This window comes from Stylophora pistillata, chromosome 1 (genome assembly GCF_964205215.1).
Source record: "Stylophora pistillata chromosome 1, jaStyPist1.2, whole genome shotgun sequence".
NCBI classification, from domain to species: domain Eukaryota; kingdom Metazoa; phylum Cnidaria; class Anthozoa; order Scleractinia; family Pocilloporidae; genus Stylophora; species Stylophora pistillata.
The window spans coordinates 14,582,385-14,594,770 of NC_142519.1; the positions used below are offsets into that span (position 1 = coordinate 14,582,385).

The window sequence follows — 12,386 nt, forward strand, 5'->3', positions numbered from 1 at the left end:
AGTCGGAGATTTGGTGGAAAGTTAGGTCAAAACTGCCGACGAGCTAAAACGATTGTAAAAAAAATATGAGAAGGTAATCTAAACCACTTTGTTATAATTACTTTTCATTTTTATCATTCTCTGTTTCCCAAGAGAAGCTTAAGGGGAAAGAAAACTAAATTTGTGTTCGTGTTTCGGGTACGTCTCCCTTCCGGTTTTCCAGGTTTCCATGTAACAGTTCGTTTCACATTCCTTTTGCGCGACTTTCAGTTTTGGTCTTCATCATCTAGAAACTGCCGAGCGATAATTCCTAGATGTCGTGATACGGCTCTCTAACAATCGATAATGTTCTTAGTTCTTTGGCTCTATTCGCCAACAATCACACCAATGAACAATAAGAGATGCTTGAAACACCTCTGACAGATGGATTCATCATAGAAAGTAATGGCTTCACCGTAGTATTTACATTAGATCCTGGGTAGCAGGAAAGCCGAACAAAAAAGCAGGGGACGAGCGAGCAAATAACCGTGATCTCTTTCTTGTGCGAGTCGAGATAAACACCAGTGTCGGGATTTGTAAAATTCCCATAACACAAGCTAAACAAGACGAACCCTTTTCTGATCTGCAGATAAACTGACAAAACAAGCTGTAAGCCCCTTTGTGATTTGTCCAGTATCTTGTCCGTTTTGCTTCAGTACAAAACAAAACAGCTTACAGGACCGCTCCCGTTCCCCTTTCCGTTACATTCTTGTTGCCCAATTTGTCTAAGAAGTGTCAATCCCAAAAGTAGTCGATGAAAATTATAACAGAAAACTGTTTAAACCCTTTATCCAAACCGCACCATATCAGTTTGCCTCCCACAAATTATTTTTAACAAAGCCATAACTACTTTTAATGAGAAAACGTAAGTGTCTCTCTTTAAACCATGAACGACGCTGGAGGTTTACAAGGCTTTATATTATTTCAGGAAATTATTTCCATTGCCAAATGAAGCTAACTTCCTGTAAAATTCCGACGATGAATGCTAAGGAGTAAATCAATTTTTAAATCATTGGAAAATTATTCGGCTTAATTTACGAGGTTTAAAATATCTCGCAACAAGTGCAATATGTCAAGGAAATCCGTCATAGTGAAACTGTCATTCCCTTTTCAACAAGAACGAATAAAACATGCCAAAAAGTAAACAATTACTGTTATTACATGAAGAAAATTAACAGCACTTTATTATATGAAACAAACATAAAAAGAATAGGCAAACAAACCAAAAAAGGGTTAGCATCTATCTCACCATCTTAGCAAATCAGCGTAATTTTGCAGTAATAACATCTATGACTGGGGATCTCATAAAGATATGACTACTGAAAAACTAATAAATGTTATACGTCATTGGCTCAATGCCATAAGGAAGTGAACACTCAGAATGTTCGAGCCCTTATTTTGATCAAATATCTCCTCTCTTCAATTGAGGAATGCAGATCAGAATAGTGAGCACAGTGCACAAGCCAAATGAAATGGACGTCAGTGCCATAGTCTCAGCCTCGTGATAGTTCTCAGCTTCCTTCTTCCTCTCACCGTGTCCTCCAGCCTTTCGAGCCTGCAATTGGAATATCAGGGCCGGGTTGTTCAAAGCTGTGTTAAGATAACCCAGGGTTAATGTAAAATCTGATTTCAGATCTGAAAGCTTTAAAAGGAAATTCAGTGGAATTCTTTTTGTCTACAACTTGGTGATTGGATGCTCTAAAAAGTGCAAGGAATATTATCCAAAAAAAGACTTTTAAACAAAGGATTAAAGAAACCCTGACTAGAATTTAACCTTGGGTTAGTGCTAATCAGCCTTCGAACTACTGGGCCCAGGAGCTTAAACACAGCCCTCTAGAGGGTTTTCCTCGACGGTGTACAAACTTACGATGGGGCTTCTTTTTGAAAAAGTAATAATTTTAAAATGAGTGTACTATCCGAGGAGCTAAATGATTTCCTAACTGACTGACGAAATAAACGAACGAATAAATAAATACATGAAAAAGTGAATGAATGATTGAATGAACCAATGACTGAATGCGTCGATGGATAGATGGATAAAAGAAAAGTGAATTACTATAAAATAGTAATGGTACAATAATGATTAACGATTGTAATGGTAAGGACGGTAATGGTCGAGGTATGGTATTGGCAGTGACTATTGTAATGATAGTAGCAATGTTAGCGTTGTAATGAGATTAATAATGGAAATGAAAATGGAGATGTAGGTAACTGGATGGTTATGATATTCATTACAACAGCATTAATAACTGTAGTAATGGTGAGATATAATGGATAAAAGCAAACACCGATGGAGGACAGAATAGATGGAAAAATTTGCATGGGAAAGATGAATAGATAAATAAATGAATGAATAATGCCCGCCTGCAGAAGTGCAGTTGCAAAACAAATTTCTTCTTCCCTTACTTTGCTCGAGGTCGAGAACATATCTCAGACTTACCAAAATCCAGAAAACAATTGAGACGATTCCAATGGGGAAAAGGGTCAACAGAGACAGCAAAACAAGAGCAGTTCTTGTGCCATCATTGAACAGCAGCTTCTTGCAAGCCTCCTGTGTGTTAAAAGACAGAAAATAGTCTTATTTCTTGTTCAAATTGACGAATCTTTGAGCCATTTCATTTCAGAGCCCAATTAAGGTGATATAATCCTCAATTACAATTTAGCCTTAAGCTTATATCATTCTGCGATCCATTGTTCGACCGATGCAGTAGAGCACTTCTCAATCGAGTGTCGAAAATACTGCCTGATTGTAATATTTTTGCTTTGCACAGCTCTGAGACGAAATCTCGAAAACCTACTCTATCCTCTCAACCAATGAGATGCAACACTTTAACTATTTTTGACTTAGTAACTCACATATTCCTGCGCATGAGGTCATTTGCATAAATTTATTTTCCTTATTGATTAGAAATAGATTATCCTTGTAAATCATCCTTGATAATAACTGATTATTATGCTGGATTGCTTTTGTTTACTGACACTTGATCAACTTTGCTACCATTATTTACCTATTTCCTTATTTTTACATTGATTTCTTTGCAGTAACAATTAATTTAGTTATGTTCTCCAAGCAATTCATTTACCCGGTATGCGGCTTCTTCTTCGACTCTGCTGTGATCCATTTTTCAGCTACTGTTGAATCAAAAATGAAAGAGAGGCTCATTGATTTATATATGTAGTTAAGTGTATACTCGCATAGCTTTTTTCCTTTGTAGCAATTGTATTCTCGTACAAGATGCATTCTTTAAGCCTGTTCCTTTTTTCCGTCTAAACTGATATATTTGTGACATTTTTAAAGGCGGACTTTGACCTCAAGCGCGAGATACCATATGTGAAAACGAAATAAGCTGAGTCTATCTCTCTCTCTTTCGCTATTATTGATAAAAAATATTATTGGCAATCAAATCTCTTTTCGAAGACTTATAAGTTAGATTTTGTCATTTGGTTCGATCTCCAGATACTCATTCATTCATTTGCTCCCTCGTGCTAGATGTTTTACCAGTATGGTAAAATTCATTCAATCACGAGGTCGAGACAAAGAGGAAGATAGTAATCATATTTGTATAAATTACGAGAGCGCTTGTGAATCGCACAAAGTGTTACTCCCTTCTTTTGGAATATGTGCAATTTGAAATGCGAATGAGTTGGGCATTAGTCCACAAAAAGAACTTTAATAGTGAAATTTCATTCTAAAGGAGGACTATATCAACACGAGTGCGAAGACAATGGTCCGTTGTGTTACGCCTGAGAGCATTAATACTGTCTCACTATTCATTGCCACGTTGCGAAATTTGTGCTGTACTAATTTGTCTTCTCGATTAGATTTCGTTCGCAATGTTGTTAAATATTTCTATAGGAAGCTTTCTCGAACATCGTTTGTTAGTTTTGAAAAATTGCATTTAGGAATTCGACCATAATCTTGACAATTACTTCTGTTGTTATGGTGAATGAATGGGGGAAATCAAGTGAACACATTTCAACCTACGCTACAGTGAAAAGTCATTATCATCATATGCTCCAGAGTTTACGAGAAAGTGAGGATACCGCATGATAACTGCTTTCAAGTTGCTAAGGAAGAAGAACGACAACACATGCACAAGTAACATGAGCTGATGGCCGCCTGTTCATGGCATTAATCAAACACGCAGACTACTGCAGAACTTGGCGGTAAAACTAAGTCAAGTAAACAATTTGGCCATGCTCAGTAAAACCTTAGCCATAAACTGAGATCAATCGAAAGATTCTAGGACAGTCGATTGTATGTAATCTTCTAGACGCAAGAGCACCCCAATTTCCTGTGTTTGTCACACTGTTTCAAGGAAATTAGTATTTCAAACTGCAATCCGTCGATCAATTTCCCTCAACGGTTGCATAAGAAGTCACGATATATATAAATACACCTTAAGGAAGGTTTGTGCCGTAAAAAAAACCACTAGTGATCAGCTCGAAGGAATGGACATGACGTAAATAACATTTTACTACAAAATCGAGTTTAAAGTTTAAGTAGTGTTGGCACATTCGTCTGTAGTAAATATTGCGTTATCTACCGAATCCCGCGGGTTATGCCGACTGTTCTTTTACTACTGTGTATTGATCTTCAATCAAGAATGCTGTTTATGCACTCAAGAAAGGAGTCAGCGACGTTTCTTTGTGTTTTTAAGAACTGATGGAGCCCAACTCCGCCAGAATTGAGTCTAATTTACGTCTGGTAAGGGTTGTTACACGATCGCCAAAAATGATCGAGCAGTCGACTGAGTGTTCGAGTGTTTTACTACGGCCGAATATATATGTTACTGGTTACCTTTTAAGACAGACGACTTTGCTTCTTCTGGGGAAACTTTCTACGCTTTACGGAAGACCTTTCAACACGTTTTCCTTGCTGTTGTGACCGTTTAACGGGCGGGAGAAGATCGAGCCGGTTTCAGGAAGCACACAAGACAAGAGCGTGACCCTTCGTTCTCAATAGCGGCGCGGGGTTGATTGTGTTGGCATTAGCATGAATGGAATGCGCCAAGACGTTTAATGAGATACAGGATATTTGCATGATAATACAAGACACGAAGAGATGAGCATGATACATAATAAATTAGTTCAAATTGTTATGGACTTTAATAATAACGTGGAAACTGTAAGAGAATCGCTGCTTTCCCATATATTTACATTAGCTGTCTATTTTACAACTGTTGCGGTAGACATCGAATAGCGTGAAACCACAAACGTAAACACTAACACTGACATTTGTTGTACCCTTACTGGGCATGCGTCAGCTAAGGCCAAATTTGTATGTTTATTCATGTTTGGTCGTGTTGTGAACAGAGCCCGTACCACTAGCAGAACTTACCATGGCTGGAAGTTGAAGAACGAATCTAAAAAAGTGAAGTAAAAATTGCAAATGTGTTTCTGTTTGGAACTAACACAAAAAGAAATGGTAAAAGAGTAAGCAAAATGATCAGCGAGCCTACAGGGTGTGCTTCTCGCCGAACCGAGCTTCGTTTCCCTTAGAGTATCCCTTTGTCTTTGACCCATCTGCCGACGGTTCTGTTTAACATAAATAATTTCGTTTTGTTCGACCCCGAAGAGGAACGTGCTCGGAAACCAAGAAGAATGCTGCACGCAAGTTGCGGCAGTTCATCAGTCACGCCATCATCAGTTGTGGAATATTCAAGAAAGGTTGAAGTGGCCACAGATCTTCAACGCCATTAAAATTTATCATATTCTTGAAGTTTAGCTGACTCAGATTTTGTTGAAAACCTTCAACTTATCTCCGCTTAAGCAGTTTTTTCTCTGAGTGTATCTGTTTCTCGGTTGGATACCTCTTTCTCCGCCTCTCAACAATTCAAGAACGGATGTAAATATTTACATAATTGAACTACAAAAGCTCTAGAGACTGGATTGTACTTCAATCAAAATTGTTCAGCTCTTGCAACAATTCGCTGTCTTGCCTTATCAAGGAGGATTTGGTTTTTTTTTTCTCTCTCTCTATCCGAGAGAGTGAAGTGCAAAACAAAAAACGCGACGAGCAAGAAAAATACTCACCAACCTAATGCGTGATGAGAATTCGTGACCTTTGACGAAATATTTATAGCACGAGAATAATGTTATTTACTAAGCATGAGTATACGCATGTTTAGTGGCTGAGACTGACCCGTGAATTCACTCGCGCGCTTTTTCCCTTCTAAACGTAAATTTCCTTAGCCGCCAAGGAAATTTACTTGGAACGCTTAAAGAAGATACTTGCAGAACTTTAATTTCGACCTTTAAAGAACGTCTGGGACGAATCCAAACAAGTATCATAGTTGATTTCGAGGTTAGTTCAAGTCAAAGATTGCGAGGCGCGGAAATTGCTTATTTAAACACTGTAGTAAGTGCTGAGTTATTCAAGTCGAACTAGAAAGGATTGTTCAGAGAACGATTTGAAAGGATTTTGAAACCAAATAGCCATAACTATCGGTAAGTAAGGCTATGAAGAGGCTGGCAATGGCGTTTACGTAGAGAAACTAAATTGAACGATAGTTATAGTCTGAGATAGTAATATGATATGATAGCATACCACGGTCATATTAGATAATCATCTGCACATATTCATTGAGACCTTCGGTCGACTGATAATCATTGACCCTAAGGTAATATCCACACACATATGACATGTATACGTTTGTGTTCGTCTGCGTCTTCAAAGTTTTCTGTCGACACGTAAGCGACGAAAAGCGACTTTCCACTCTGGCGGGCGTTTTTCGAAAATTTACGTTCACCTTTTCTTTTCCTTCATACGAGTGGAAGGGAGGTTAAAATAAAAAGAATGAAAAACTTGTGCATATGTCTTAAGAGACAATAGCTCAAGCACGTAAACTTTGTTGAATCTTTCTTAAAATTCTGCATGATTACGGGTATCATGTTGATGATGTCAATTTATTCCGGTTTGCGACGAAAAACTCGTCATCTTTATGTAGTGAAACTGTTGCTATTGTTTTCATATGGTTTCCATGCTTTTTGATTGTGCGCAGTAAACAACAAGCTTTCCGGTGAATTTAACTGTTTAGCGGTAAGGTTTACGTATAGTTTTCCCATTCATTTTTCCACCGCTGAAATCCTCGAAGCCTGATAAACTAAGCATTCTGTTTAACATTTTCAGACTTACGCTTTTTGAATAGAATTATTTGTCCCTCTGTCATGCTCGGCTGTCTAAGTATAGAGGCACCTTGTTGCGCTTTTCAATCTATAGATCGTAACTCCAATACTAAACATACTTTTATCAGCCTTTCTTACTGTCACCAGCAGTGGCCATCTCATCATGCCACCAAATCGAAGATAACCGCGAAATCGGCCTAAAAAATTCTGGCATCGTGTTACGGGAAGACGAATCAAGTTCCCCGTTTATAGGTTTTTTTTGTTTGGCGCTTTGTTCGAAACATTTTTGTCTAAGTTATGAGCCAAGTTTCTGAACACAGAGCTAGGTATGACTTCATTTTATCTTTATGCCCAGTTTTCTGCAGGGGAGGCCAGACAATCCCGCTTACAAGTTCTCGTGACTGTAAAACGCAATGTCTTTGGACTAAGCGTGGTAGAGCATAATCACATGTAAGATTAACAATACCCACGCTGATTTTCAGCCCAAAGGGCGTGTTTTTTAAATTTAACCTTTCAGTACCCTTGAGAATTGCCACATGTGCTATCCAAGAGTTTAAAAAACCGCGAAATGGGAGTTAAGAAAGTTTACTTGCCTGATTGAGTTATAAATAGCTTTTTTGTCTTCAGGAATCGAATTAATTAATATCCAAAATGCAGAGCGGAGAAACGGCCCTGGAAATGGAACAGGTAAGTCACATTTTGCAGTTAAACTCAATATTCTGTTGCAGTTGAGGAACAAATGTCACCGCGTCATTTTGAGGCAACTACAATGTTGTTCAAAATCATTGACAACCTATTGAATTCAAGGTGTAAAAGTAGATACTTTAATTATTTCCTCTCTCCTCCCTCCCCTCCACCCCCCCTCCCCTCCATCCCCCCTCCCCTCCACCCCCCTCCCCACTTCTGCCTTGTTTTCTTGTAAAAATATTGTAAAGCATTGAGAGTTATCTACTGACCGTATCTAACAGGTAAATATCTCCATTGCCTGAGGGAGTGTGAGAGAATTGGTGCGAAGAAGAACTGTATTAATTATTTCTAAGATAAAGGAGCTGAATAGTTACCGCCGGGTTCATGAAGTAGATTTTTATTAATTCTTTTTATCCATACAACAAATGCTCAGCCAAGAAAGGCCTCGCTTTTTTCTTCTCTGTGCTTATCACTAGCATCAGTGTGTGCTCATTAGTTCCCGTTTTCAAATAAAAAATGGAAGGGATAATTATTCAGTCACTGACATATCTGATTAACTTTGCTCGTGATGAATTGTTATTTTTTATTCACTGCTAACGAAGATTTTACGGTCTAGGTACCTGCTGCTGTTCAAATGGGGCGCGTAAGTATTATTCAACATTAGTGATTCGTTCAACAATTTTCCATAATATTCTTATAACGGTGAACTTTAAACCATCACAAATATATTTTATATCATATGACTAAGAGGCCTGTCCTTGCAGTGTGGCCCAGAAGGTACAACCCTTCAGATTAACGCTGGACTCATTCAATAAATATTAAAGGGCCAGTCTAATATTAAGAGGGATGTTTACGAATTTAACTTTAGAACGCCAATTTCATAATTGCAAAGAAGGTTTATTTTGTTAAACGTTTTGGTTAAAATTTTATATTGCCGTTTTTTTCCAGCATGCACCACTCCGAGAGGAACCTCCGAAAGATCACTTTATACTGGCTGTGGTGTCCGTATTCTTTTGTCCTTTGATTGGTGTGCTTGCTGTCTGCATGTCACGTTTGGTAAGTTGAACCGTAACTAGGCGTTAGTTCACCTGACGCAGAGCAAGTTTTTATCGAGTCAGCTCTGTTGTTTTAAGTCTCCAGTATGCCAGGCCATGGGTTTTTTAGTCCCACTCAGTGAATTGGTAGTTATATTATTTCGACAGAAGTGTTCTCTAGGTCACAGATTTAGGTTGTCCTTTGAATCAATTTCTTATATCCTAATTACCCTGTTTTGGAGCTGCGGCTCTACAAGGAAGATCATATTAATTTAACGGAAGGATTATGATGTGTCCTTGGGAACTAAGAATGACAATTTTTGGTGAAATCGTGGAGGAAAACTGCTTTGGATTCCCAACAGAAAGTCTTTTTCAAGCTATAGAAACCGACAATAGCGTCGACGACTATACACGATCGCGAGTCAGTTTCGCTGGCAAATCGGTTTATGTTCAGGTTCCCCGCGTGATAACTTCATAATTACAATTTTAAGTCTTTTGCCGGATTGAACTTTTTTATGAATTATGAGCATACCAATCTGCAAATAATGTTTCTCAGTTTATCTCTTACAATCATTTCTTAATCTGATCAATAATTTCATATGTTTTCTTTCTTTTTTTCAGACTAATTTGCGATACGAAGAAGACGACATAAAAAGAGCACAGGATGCTTCTAAGGACGCGTGGTTCTCAGCATTTCTTGCCATTTTCCTCGGAGTTAGCATCGTCTTCTTTTTTATCTTCATTGAAGCTATTGTACCAAGTTTTGCTTAGAAATTATGGTACACTTCAATTTGATGATTTTCAAGGTCTTTTTAGAATGGAACGTCACGAAAAATTTATAGGTCTAATTCGAACTTACAGTCGAATAATTGGTGAGGGCGTGGAAAGTATGTATATGTAAATGATAAAAACCTAAAAATGTATTCGTGTTATTACAGTAATATGCGATTAATCAGAGCCAATTCGACTTCAGCGCAAAATGTATGACGAAATGATTTTATTAGATTTCTTTCTGTGATCAGCCTCGAAAGACTATTCAATTGTATCGTTACTTTCCAATAAACATATCCAGTGGCACTTGAAGAAGTTAAAGGCAATCTATTTTTCCAGTTTTTTAATTCCTCTCAAGCCCAGGTTTAATTGCCGCGAAAGAAACACGCAAACTTTGCGGTATAGCTGTATTATGCGGGTTTGCTATTTTTTTGTGTGATTTGCGGAAACAATATTTCTGTCGTTCTATTTAACTGCTATTTTTCCTTGGAAACGGTTTTACTGAGTTGAGTTAAAAAGGAGAACATTTTAAAACAAGTCTAACATAGAGGAAACTTCAAGATTTTTAGTTTTAGTTACTGGTTGTGTTACACAGAAGTATACACAGATATTTCGAGTAAGATCGATTACGAAGATCATATTAGATATGATCAATATATAAAGTTCATATATTTTGAACTGCGGTTATAGATACGTATGATGCACGATCCTCGCGGTAGAGAGCGCTATTTATGTAATAGCGAAAATCAGACCTGAAAATAAAATCAGGCCTGTACGGGATTCGAAACACTGACCTCTGCGATACTAGTGCAGCGCTCTACTAATTGAGCTAACAAGCCAACTGGGAGCAGGCCGTTAAGTTGATTCGTAATAAATCCGTGATGACAAATCAGATATGATCAATATATGAAGTTCATATATTTTGAACTGCGGTTATGGATACGTACGATGCACGATCCTCGCAGTAGAGAGCGCTATTTATGCAATAGCGAAAATCAGACCTGAAAATAAAATCAGGCCTGTACGGGATTCGAACCACTGACCTCTGCGATACTAGTGCAGCGCTCTACCAATTGAGCTAACAAGCCAACTGGGAGCAGGCCGTTAAGTTGATTCAGTTGATCAGGCCTGATTTTTTTCAGGTCTGATTTTCGCTATTGCATAAATAGCGCTCTCTACTGCGAGGATCGTGCATCATACGTATCTATAATCGCAGTTCAAAATATATGAACTTTATATATTGATCATATCTGATTTATCATCACAAGTTTATTACGAATCACCTAAACGGCCTGCTACCAGTTGGCTTGTTATCTCAATTGGTGGAGCGCTGCACTAGTATCGCAGAGGTCAGTGGTTCGAATCCCGTACAGGCCTGATTTTTTTCAGGTCTGATTTTCGCTATTGCATAAATAGCGCTCTCTACTGCGAGGATCGTGCATCATACGTATGAAGATCACATTGTAACACTCTATTCGCCTGCTCTGTTTTTCACATGCCATTAAAATTTCTATATACTATTTATGAAGTAATGGCAATTTTATTTCGAGTTTCATAAATCGTTCCAGTGTCACTTTCTACTATCTTCTGGACGATAGAGTTGTCTCCAAAAAGAAAGGGATTTTGAAGGACCAAATTCTAATCAAATAGGGTCAAGTCGAAAGATTTTTTGCCTCATGTGGCACAAGTTATTTGTCATTGATTAAATTTTTTACAAAGTATCGTTATAGCGATCATGAATCAGAAACAGGCTTTGCCCCCTAAAACTAAAGCCTGGTAGAATGATATTAGCGGTCTTTACGAATGTTAAAGGAAACTTACGTAGTGGGCAATCCCGATCTGGCATGGCTGTGACACGGAAGCCCGTTTCTCCATATCCCCACCAGCAGCCCTCCAACTACGATGATGGATATCTATCTCATGATCACTCCACTTATTCTTATGTGGAAAAGTTTATTTAATTTTAACAAACAAGGAAACCATACAACTAGGTGAAAACAAGCTCCTGAGTTTGAATAACCAATTTCATAGATTTTTTAGTTCTTGGTTAGGCGAAAACTTGTCATGCATGAGGAGAAACGTTGCCTGCTTTTGGTCGTACTTAGATGACGATGCTCTGTTGTCTAACAGTTTGTCCATTATTGTGCTCTTAGCTACCATTATTGCTTTCTGATCTGTATACGATTATCTGGTAATCCGGCTAATATAAAAGTTTTAGCGAAGTCAATTAACGCATGGAAATACAAAAAAAAGCTTCTGTAAAACTTTAAAACGCGTTACAATACTAAGTGATATTACTGATTTAATGTTGGTAACGCAGAAATACAAATTTCAACCTCGCTATCTTTTAGTTTGTGACAGCATAAAGAGAGACCAGGAAACTCACTTTTTGAAATATCCCTGTTTATTTAAATTTTCAAGGTTGGAGTCGGTTCAGTTCTTGACACTGCATGTCCCTAACTGACAGTGGTTTTCATGAACAACCTGTGTTTTCGTGGCAGTTTTATCAACATTTGTAAAAAAAAAAAAAAAAAGAATATTGGCATTATTACAGAAAGCAATCAAACAGTCATAAATAATTAAAACATCACAACTCGAGGGAACACTTCGTGCCCATTAAACAAGATCAAAACGAAAGTCAGAAAACGTTGACATACAGGTGATTTAACAGTAACAAACTCTGGACAATCATCCTTCACTTTCATTTGGCTTGGTACCTTAAAAAAAGATAACAGAGTAATACATTTT

At 37.8% G+C, this 12,386-nt stretch overlaps 2 protein-coding genes across 3 annotated transcripts; one reads left to right on the top strand and one right to left on the bottom strand.

The window, feature by feature from the left end:
* Positions 1 to 1,180: 1,180 nt before the first annotated feature.
* Positions 1,181 to 5,008, bottom strand: LOC111324316 (uncharacterized). The gene is made up of 4 exons (XM_022927848.2): positions 4,821 to 5,008; positions 3,102 to 3,152; positions 2,459 to 2,569; positions 1,181 to 1,573 (listed from the first exon to the last, which is right to left on the bottom strand). Exons 2-4 carry the CDS (start codon positions 3,138 to 3,140, stop codon positions 1,421 to 1,423), a joined length of 303 nt encoding a protein of 100 aa, XP_022783583.1. The 5' UTR covers positions 3,141 to 3,152; positions 4,821 to 5,008; the 3' UTR covers positions 1,181 to 1,420.
* Positions 5,009 to 6,118: 1,110 nt separating this feature from the next.
* Positions 6,119 to 9,953, top strand: LOC111324315 (uncharacterized). Of its 2 annotated transcripts, none has more exons than XM_022927846.2 (5): positions 6,119 to 6,325; positions 7,774 to 7,833; positions 8,450 to 8,476; positions 8,782 to 8,889; positions 9,489 to 9,953. In XM_022927846.2, the coding sequence occupies exons 2-5, from the start codon at positions 7,798 to 7,800 to the stop codon at positions 9,636 to 9,638; spliced, it is 321 nt and encodes a 106-aa protein (XP_022783581.1). In that variant the 5' UTR covers positions 6,119 to 6,325; positions 7,774 to 7,797; the 3' UTR covers positions 9,639 to 9,953. The 2 variants fall into 2 exon arrangements, with proteins under 2 accessions (XP_022783581.1, XP_022783582.1); XM_022927847.2 differs by lacking the exon at positions 6,119 to 6,325 and adding an exon at positions 6,332 to 6,468.
* The last annotated feature ends 2,433 nt before the right edge of the window (positions 9,954 to 12,386 follow it).

What these genes read in the sequence shown, in the direction of transcription:
- LOC111324315 (XM_022927846.2), top strand. Translation starts at nt 7,798, where the DNA reads ATGCAGAGCGGAGAAACGGCCCTGGAAATGGAACAG. An exon ending in CGGCCCTGGAAATGGAACAG is followed by an intron (nt 7,834 to 8,449) that starts GTAAGTCACATT and finishes TTTACGGTCTAG; the next exon opens with GTACCTGCTGCTGTTCAAAT. An exon ending in CTGCTGTTCAAATGGGGCGC is followed by an intron (nt 8,477 to 8,781) that starts GTAAGTATTATT and finishes GTTTTTTTCCAG; the next exon opens with CATGCACCACTCCGAGAGGA.
- LOC111324316 (XM_022927848.2), bottom strand. Translation starts at nt 3,140, where the DNA reads ATGGATCACAGCAGAGTCGAAGAAGAAGCCGCATACCGG. An exon ending in AAGAAGAAGCCGCATACCGG is followed by an intron (nt 2,570 to 3,101) that starts GTAAATGAATTG and finishes TTTAACACACAG; the next exon opens with GAGGCTTGCAAGAAGCTGCT. An exon ending in CAATTGTTTTCTGGATTTTG is followed by an intron (nt 1,574 to 2,458) that starts GTAAGTCTGAGA and finishes TTCCAATTGCAG; the next exon opens with GCTCGAAAGGCTGGAGGACA.